Source organism: Grammomys surdaster, unplaced genomic scaffold (genome assembly GCF_004785775.1).
Source record: "Grammomys surdaster isolate TR1022 unplaced genomic scaffold, NIH_TR_1.0 252, whole genome shotgun sequence".
Lineage (NCBI taxonomy): Eukaryota > Metazoa > Chordata > Mammalia > Rodentia > Muridae > Grammomys > Grammomys surdaster.
The window spans coordinates 909,642-919,186 of record NW_021604693.1 but is presented as its reverse complement, the minus strand read 5'-3'; the positions used below and the strand labels follow the sequence as shown (position 1 = coordinate 919,186).

Sequence of the window (9,545 nt, the reverse complement as noted above, 5' to 3'; positions counted from 1 at the left end):
TCCACTGGACAGTTTTAGCTCCTTTGTCAAAGATCAAGTGACCATAGCTAGATAGATAGAACTAAAAAAAAATCATCCGGAGTGAGGTAACACAGGCCTAGAATGACAAATATGTTATATATTCATTTATAAATGGATATTAGCTGAAAAGTAAGAGATAATCTTCTACAGCTCACAGACCCAGAGAGTCTAAATGACAAGGGAGCTGCATGGCAGGTGGTGTGGGGAATGAAAGGATCTCTCTGGAGAGGGGAAATAGATTTCACAGGTATGCTGGGGTCAATTGAAAACAGGAGGGATCAGGTGGGAGAGGGGAAAAAATACTGGGAAAAGGTTTCTATGACAGATCCACCAGGATTTGCCACTGGGGAATATAGATTTAAAATTTATACAAGATTAGGATTCTAGTTATTTCACCCAGAGATTAGTTACCATTGTTTCTGGGGGAAAAAAACTGAGAGAAATGAGTGGAATTGAGGAGAGAGCATTTCAGAGACAAGGTAAAACCCTAGTGCAATGGAAACTCCATGGAATCTACATGAGTAAACCTAACAAAGACTCCTATTAATAGGGAACACAGACCCTGAACCAGTCATGATTTAGAACCAGGCAAGGCCTCTGGTAGAAGGATTGAAATATCAACCCAGCCATAAAACCTTCCACCTACAGTTTGTCTTGCCTGAGAAGTGTGTTGGGACTGGAGCATAGCAAAATCATTATCAAAGAGACAGAGAGACTTCATCCAGCAACTGATGGGAGCAGATTCAGAGTTCCACAGCCAAACAGTAGAGAGAGCTTGGGGAATTCTTTGGAGGAGAGAAATAATGGATGGAATAATGGAGGAAACAGAGGACTAGGACACCACAGGAACATGGCACACAGAAAAAAACTGGCTGAGACTCATGGAGTCTAGCAGAGATCATGGAGCCTGTAGGGTCTGATCTAGCTCGGGGGGAGGGGGATATGAGATATATGATATATAGATTAGATATATAGATATTGACTGTGAGTAACTCGATGTTCTTGTGGGACTCCTAACAGTGGTAATATGAGTTTTTTCCCTGATTCTTTGCCTGCTTGTGGATCCCTTTTCTTCCTACTGGGTTGCCTTGTCCAGCCTTGTTGTAATGGTATGCATCTGTCTTACTGCTTCTCATTATGCTATGTTTGTTTGATGTCTGTGGGAGGCCTGCTCATTCCTTAGGAGAGGTAGTCTGGGGTGTCAGGGAAAGAAAAGACTCAGGGAAGGAAAAGAGGAGAAACTGTAGTCAGAATGAGAGAAGAATTTTACAAAGTAAAGTAAGGAATGAGGTGGTAGATGGTGCCCAGTTCACAGAACTAGAAAAGACTCTTTGGGAGTCAGAGGAAATTGGGGGAAAAATATATAAAGCCTCTTAGATAAGACAAAAACAAATGTTTCTGGGTGAAAATTTCAAATTGTAGTAAGTAGAAAGATGATATTTGTGCTTCAGTATGGCAAGAAGCAATCTTTGTGGTGCCAAGAAGGGTGAGAGCCATAGGCGGTGTAGACAAGCAGAGTAGGCATGAGGGAAGGCAACAAAGAGTAAGGGAGGGAGGACTTTAGAGAGATGTAAGCATAAATTCATACAAAGAGGTTGGTTAAGGCTAGGAGTGGTGGTGCATATACGTTCAATCTAAACAATCAGGATACAGAAGCATTGCCAGCTGGGTCTGTAATAGCAAGGTTCAGGCTATTCAGGGATACATAGTGAGAATCTGTTTCAAAACAAACTAATTAAACTAATTAATAGACTTGGAAATTAACTAGAGGGGGGATGGATCAAGGACCTGGTGACATAACACATACAGAGAGATGGACAAGTGAGATCAAGTGTGAATGTTCATCTTCTACCTATGGGGACTGTCAAGGACTTCCTAAGGTGATCCTAAGAGAGTTCTAGGTTGTGGGGAGTAATCTCTCAGGTGCAGGCTTGGACACACTGAATGAAATTGTCTTCGCAGACAGCCTGTTCTAAAGATATCTCAACCCACATTCTTCACAGTACAACTGCCAGCAAAGAAGAGAAAGAATTAATATAAATTGGGTAGATGAATAGGTAAAGAAAATGTGGTGCATAAGGATGTTAGAACCATTCTGACCATCCTTCAGAAAGAAAATGCCACTGTTAATGACAACCAGAGGGAATCTGGAGGTATTAAGTGCAAGAAGCCAGTCACAAAATGACAAATACCATAGGATCTCCCTTATGTATGGAATATAAGGTATTCATTTCAGAAATAGATAGAATGAGTGTAGATCAGTTACCTGAGAAGTAGAATGGAAAAAAGAAGATGCTAGTCACAGGTACAAAATTCTACTTAGGAGAAATGCATTTCTAGAGAACTACCAAGCAGACAGTGACAGGTTGTTTCTTTCAAAATTCTAATAATGGTAGATAAGTAACATTAAACTTTAAAAAGCAATGAGTGTCAGAAAAGCCTTACATGCAACTTAGCAGGCAAATGGATGGAACTAGAAAATATCATCCTGAATGAGGTAACTCAGACCCAAAAGGACATGCATGGTATGTACTCACTAATAAGTAGATATTAGCCAAAAAAAAAAAGTACAGCGTACCCAGGATACAATCCATGGAACTCAAAACATTTAACAAGCAGAAGAGCAGAAGAGCCCAGGTGAGGAAGCCTTAATCCCACTTGGGAGGAAGAAGAAAGGATGGAGGGGAGAGGGAGAGAGGGACCTGGGTGGAAAAGGCGACAGGGAGTGTAAGAGGGGAACAGGGTCAGGCACTGGGTAGGGGAAATAGAACTGAAGCCCTGAGGTCCAGCAGAAAGGATAGAAACAGGCAACCTCAGGAGGTAGGAGGTAGGGGAACCCTTCAACATGTACCATAGACCTGGGAGTGAGGAGAGGAAACTTGTGGAGCCCACCTCCAGCAGAAAGACAGGGCATCATGTGAGAGATGGAGTTGCCATTCCACAATCAAATATTCATGAACCCACACACCTTTGATCACTTCATATTTGACAAAGTAACCAAAATCATCCAATGGAAAAAAGACAGCATTTTCAACAAATGGTGCCGGTTCAACTGATGCAAACTGACCCATTCTTATCTCCTTATAAAAAGCTCAAGTCCAAGTGAATCAAGGACCTCCACGTAAAACCAGATATGATGAATCTAATAGAAGAGAAAGTTGGAAAGAACCTCAAACACATTGGCACAGGGGAAATTTTCCTGAACAGAACACTAATGGCTTATGCTCTAAATCTAATTCTAAATCTAAATGTCTAATTGACAAATGGCACCTCATAAAATTCAAAAGCTTCTGTAAGGCAAAATACACTGTCAATAGGACAAAACAGCAACCCACAGATTGGGAAAAGATCTTTACCAATCCTACATCCAATAGAGAGCTAACATCCAAAATATACTAAGACCTCAAGAAGTGAGACGCTAGAGAACCAAACAGCCCTATTAAAAATGGAAATACTGGGACAAAGGGTAGAGCAGAAACTGAAGGAAAGGCCATCCAGAGACTGCCCCTCCTGGGGATCTATCCCACATGCAGACACCAAACCCAGTCACTATCAGGGATGCCAAGAAGTTCTTGCTGACAGGAGCCTGATACAGTTGTCTCCTAAGAGGTTCTGCCAAAGCCTGATCAATATAGATAAGGGTGCTCGCAGCCAACCATGGGACTGCACACAGAAACTCTATCAGAAGAGTTAGGGAGAAAATGGAAGGAGCTGCCAGGGCCTTATCTGGCATCAATGAGAGGGGATGCTCTTGGTCTTGTGAAGGCTTGATCCTCCAGTGTGGACAAATACTAGAGTGGTGAGGTGGAAATGGGTAGGTGGGTAGGGAGTACTCTCATAGAAACAGGGTAAAGGGGAATAGGATAGAAGGTTAGCAGAGGGGAAACCAAGAAAAGAAATAACATTTGAAATGTAAATAAATAAAATATCCAATAAAGGAAAATAATAAAAATAATAATTTAAAATTGGAGTACAGAGCTAAACAGAAAATTCTCAGCTAAGAAATCTCAAATGGCTAAGAAGCACTTTAAAAATATTCAACATCCTTAGTCATAAGGTAATGCAAATCAAAACACTCCTGAGATTCTACTTTACACCAGTCAGAATGGCAAACTTGGTGACAGCAGATGCTGGCAAGAATGTGGAGAAAGAGGAACAATCCTCCAGTGCTGGTGGGATTGCAAGCAGGTACAATCACTCTGGAAATCAGTCTGGCAGTTCCTTAGAAAATTGGAAATAGTTCTAACTGAGGACCCAGCTATATCACTCCTAGACATATACCCAAAAGATGCTCCAGCATACAACAAGGACACATGCTTCACTATGTTCATAACAGTCTTATTTATAATAGCTAGAAGCTGGAACGAACCCGGATGTCCCTCAACAGAGGAATGGATACAGAAAATGTGGTAAATTTACACAATGCAGTACTACTCAACTATAAAGACTTCTTGAAATTTGCAGGCAAATGTATGGAACTTGAAAATATTATCCTAAGTGAAGTAACCCAGTCACAAAAGAACACACATGGTATGTGTTCACTGATAAATGGATATTAAGCTTAGAATACCCATGATACAACTCACAGACTATATGAAACCCAGGAAGAAAGAAGACCACACCAAAGTGTGGATGCTACAGTCCTACTCAGAAGGGGGAAGAAAATAATCTCAGGAAGTATAGGGAGAGAAGGATCTGAGAAGGACAGAGGAGGGGGAGGGAAAAAGAGGGGATGATTCAGATATAGGAGGAGATAGGGTAGAAATACAGAAAATCAGCAATTTGAAAGGAGGTATGTAGCAGTCAGGGAGGTGCAACTGGGAGTAGCCACTAGAAAATGGCAGATGCAAGAGACCCAAGAGGTTCTCAGGACTCAACATGGAAGATATTAGACAAAATACTCCAACAAATGGAAGACAGAACATGTAGAGACCATATACAGTGTACAGTCACAGTCCCCGGTTGAGGGGTGGGGTACCCATGGGGTACCCACCTATCTCAAAAATATTAATCCAGTATTCCTTCTAATGCAGAGACAAAATGTGGAGCAGAGACTAAAGGAAAAGCCATCTAGAGACTTCGTCACCTAGAGATCCATCCCATCTGTAGACACCAAACCCTGACACTATTGCTGATGCCATGAAGTGTTTGCTGGCAGGAGCCTAGTAAAGCTGTACCCTGAGAGGCTCTTCCAGAGCCTGACCAATACAGATGCAGATCCATGCAGCTAAACATTGGACTGAGCATGGGGACCCCAATAGAGAGGTTAGGGGAAAGACTGAAGGAGCTGAAGGAGTTTGCAGCCCTATAGAAAGAACAATATCAACGAACCAGACTCCTCAAAGCTCCCAGAGACTAAACCACCAACCAAAGAGTACATATGGGGGGACACATGACTTCAGCTGGATATGTAGCAGAGGACTGCCTTATTGGGCATCACTGGGAGGGGAGCCCCTTGGTTCTGTGTAGGCTCTCATCATAGGGGAATGGTAGGGCACTGAGGCAGAAGTGGGTGGGAGGGTAGGGGAGCACCCTCATAGAGGCAGGGGGAGGGGATAGGATGGGGGTTTGTAGAGGGAAAACTGGGAAGAGGGGTCACATTTGAAATGTAAATAAATAAAATAACCAATAAAATATACAAGTAAATTAAATTTGAAGCAAAAAACAAAAACCTCTGGCCCATAATTGTACCTATCTGAAAGAACTTCAGGGACAAAAATGGAGAAGAGCTGGAAAGGAGGTCCAATGACAGGCCCAATTAGGGATCCAACTCAAAGGGAGGCCCCAAGGCCTAACACTATTACTGAGGGTATGCTGTGCTCACAAAAAGGACCCTATCATGACTGCCCTCCAAAAGACCCAACAAACAGCTGAAAGAGTCAGATGCAGATATTTTTACACCCAACCAATGGACAGAAGCTGCTGACTCCTGTGGTTGAATTAGGGAAAAGCTGGAAGAAGCTCAGGAGGAGGGTGACCCTGTAAGCGGAGTGGCAGTCTCAACTAACCTGGATGCCCGAGATCTCTGAGACACTGGGTCACCAACCAGGCAGCATATGAGTCCCCCAACACATATACAGCAGTGGACTGCCGGGTCTGGAGTCAGTCAGAGAAGATACACCTAACCCTCAAGAGACGGGAGACCCCAGGTTGTGGGGAGGTCTAGGGGTGGGAGTGAGGGGGTGACAGCATCTTCATGGAGACATGGGGGTAGGGGGGTGTGAAACAGTCAGAGGGTGGACTGGGAGAGGGATAAAATCTGAACCACAAAAAAAAAGATTAATTAAAATTTTAAAAAATCATAGCAGTGCCAGGCGGTGGTGGTGCACGCCTTTAATCCCAGCACTTGGGAGGCAGAGGCAGGAGGATTTCTGAGTTCAAGGCCAGCCTGGTCTACAGAGTGAGTTCCAGGACAGCCAGGGATAGACAGAGAAACCCTGTCTCGAAAAAACAAACAAACAAAAAAAATCATAGCAGTGTAAAATAAACATGAAAACAGCATGCTCCATTCTGTAAGTATATATCATTGCTATTTGTCAGTTAAAATATTATAAACAAGAAAACAAAGGAAGGCAGACAGAATGAAAGGAAGGTAGATGAAGCTTGTATAGTTGGGAGTGTTTATCATTACAGGGAATATTCAAGGGTCTCCCTCCAGACATCCCAGGTGCACATGATCCCCTTGAAAGCTGCCCATGGGTACAGAAGCAACCGAAGACATAACTCACCATCCTGTGTGTTAATTTTCCATCCCAGGCACAGCACTGAAAGAAAAAGTCCAGTGAGAAAGACGTTACCCACAGTTTGCTTAGAGATGAGGATCTAGGAAGAACTAAATGTTGGCAGGGACATCCAGCCTCCCGTGATTACACAGCCATTCCTCCTCTGCTCCTCCACGTTAATGTCAGAGTATAATCCTCCATCTTGTTTTGTAAGAACTCTACATTATCCCCAAGGCCACAGGTGGAAACATTCAAGTATTATTTGGACTGCAACATGAGTTCAAAGTCAGTCTGAGCGTGATAGTGAGACTATGTCTTAAAACCAAAAGTAAAATGAGGACTGGGTTGGGGGAGAGAAGTTCATTAGCCCCAACCCCTAGCTCGAGGAGCTATTGACAGTTTATAGAATCTGGGGAAGGGAGGGTGAGTATTCCAGAAGGATACAGCCTCTGGTAGGTTGACCATGCTTCAGCAGATGGTCCCACACCCTTGTGTAGATGGCACAAATTACATTCATTGGATAATTTTTAAAAGGTTGACACAATATTGGGATAGGGAGTGAGTGAGTATGGAGTTACAAGCAAGAGTAGAGGTGAATGTGATCAAAACACATTGCATGCACCTATGAAATTCTCAAAAGGTATTTTAAATATATATAATAACAAGAACTTCGTTATCACTATGCCCATAGATTGATGCATCCCAACCCACATCTTCTCAGCAGCTTCTGTGGAGATCAACACAGAGACCCATCATGGGCCAAGGTGTAGATAAAAAGAGACTGCAGAATGCTCGACCTTAAAGGGAACAAACAAACCACAGATCTCTTCCTCACACTACTCGAGGATCATTTAGGAAGAGTGAATAGAAAGAATGCTAGAGGCAGACACAGTAGATGACTTCAGGGAATACACTGTATTCTGAACACAAAAGTCAGCTGCACACATCACTCACAACAGTTGTGACAGCTTCATAAGACCTATGCAAAGCCAAGCAAGACCAAATACCAGAATTGGAAGGGAAATTAGGCACACATTCCCTGCATTAGTCTTAGAGCTATTGAGAATCGTTAACTGCTAAGATCTGGAGAGTCAACTTTCTTTGTTTTATTTAAGAGTGTAGCCCCTAAAGCTGATCCTAATGGCTCACAACTCTAATCCCAGCACTTGGGAGCCAGACCCAGGTGGATCTATGCATTTAGGGCCAGCCTGGTCTACATTCCAGGACAACCAGGGCTACATAGTGAGACCATGCCTCAAAAATATAACATAAAATAAAGTAAAATAAAATAAAAATTAAATTAAAATGTAGTCCCTGATAAGTCAACCATGCTCCAGTGCTAGACCACTTACTTAGGAGTGTTTGGGCAGCACAAATTGGTCTTAAAGTGCTTACAAAAAATGAAATAAAGTTAAGATGGTAGGGAGGAGAGGTAGGTAGATCTTGGAAGAGTTGAGGGTGAGTAATGTAAGGAACTCTCAAAGAACTAACAAAACCTTTTTCTTTAATTCTGAGCAGGATAGTCAATACTACATAGCATTTGTGATTGTAAAATATAAAGAGGGTTGGGATGTAGGAGATACAGTTAGTTATAGCATGCTTACCTAGCATGCAGGAGACCCTGAGTTCCAGCACCAGGAAAAATAAATGTCCCCAAGTCATCTTCCCTTCCAAACAAGCTCTCCCTAACTCCTTTTAAAGCTGAACTTGGCTTCATGCCCCATCACTGTTGCTAACAATAAGTCTGCAGAGCTTTCTTCCAAGTAGGAGATGGGGGCCTATAGACTCTCCTCCCAGGAACTCCAGAATCTCCTGGGCTGGTTTCAAGACTGAGTAAGGAATAAACTCCCTTCCACATCCCTCAGGTTTCCCAGGACTCACCGAGCACCAGCACGATGACAGGATGAAGTGACATGACTTGGGGTCCAGCAACCTTACCAGGTCTGGCTGGAGCAGACGCCCTGCAGCAGGCACAGGAAGCAGGATGTGTGCACTGCAGCTCACCACAGCGTTTCTATATGCTTCCTCACATGAAGAGGAAGAGGTTTCTCCTCTGGACTTTTCCGTTTCCCTTAGCCACTGGTTCACAAGAAGGTGTCAGGTCCTCAAAGCTGTTTCAGGCCCGTAAGTTTAGATGCAGCTGAGATCATTCCTCAACTTGTTTGCCTCTCTGTAAATATGCAAGAATACGTTTGTACACATCAGTCCCCATTGTAGAAAGTAAAGCCCACCAGTTTATGCAAGACATTTCAATACACAAAGCTCACATTTCCTCATGTTTTAAATGAGAAACATTTGATGTTATGATTTTTGTAAACAATCTCAACCAGAAAAAAAAATCTCAACCAGATATTTTATACATTACATGTGTCGTGCTGTAAATAATGCTTTTATTATTAAATAATATTGGTGTGTGAGTGCGTGTGTGTGTGTGTGTGTGTGTGTGTGTGTGTGTGTGTGTGTGTGGTAGCAGTCAGAGGACAACTCACCAAAGTCATTTCTCTCCTTCTACAATGTAAGTCCTAGGAATCAACTTCAGGATGTCAGACTCAATGTCAAGTACCTTTACCCATTGAGCCATCTCACTGAAAAAGATAATATTTTTAAAAACTAATAAATATTGTCAGAAGTATATATAAATTAAATCGTTTTGTACTGTTAACAAGAACACAGGGCCTCAGCTGTTCTGAGGAATGCTGCCCCTGAGTTAATGAGTCAGGATCATTTTGGGTAAGCTGATGCCCTCCCTCCATGCCACTAAAGCAAAAAAAAAGTGGAAATCACAGGGAAGAATGCTCTTCT

At 42.6% G+C, this 9,545-nt stretch overlaps 1 protein-coding gene across 2 annotated transcripts in view; it reads right to left on the bottom strand.

The window, feature by feature from the left end:
• LOC114627333 (leukocyte-associated immunoglobulin-like receptor 1) overlaps window positions 1-8,712 on the bottom strand; it is a 34,475-nt gene extending 25,763 nt beyond the window's left edge. For both annotated transcript variants that reach the window (XM_028775071.1, XM_028775072.1), the window contains exons 1-2: window positions 8,625-8,712; window positions 6,750-6,785 (exon numbers count right to left, since the gene is read on the bottom strand). In XM_028775071.1, coding sequence (XP_028630904.1) covers window positions 6,750-6,785; window positions 8,625-8,658 — 70 coding nt within the window. In that variant the 5' untranslated portion in view covers window positions 8,659-8,712. The remainder of the gene's footprint in view (window positions 1-6,749; window positions 6,786-8,624) is intronic.
• Between the last annotated feature and the right edge of the window lie 833 nt (window positions 8,713-9,545).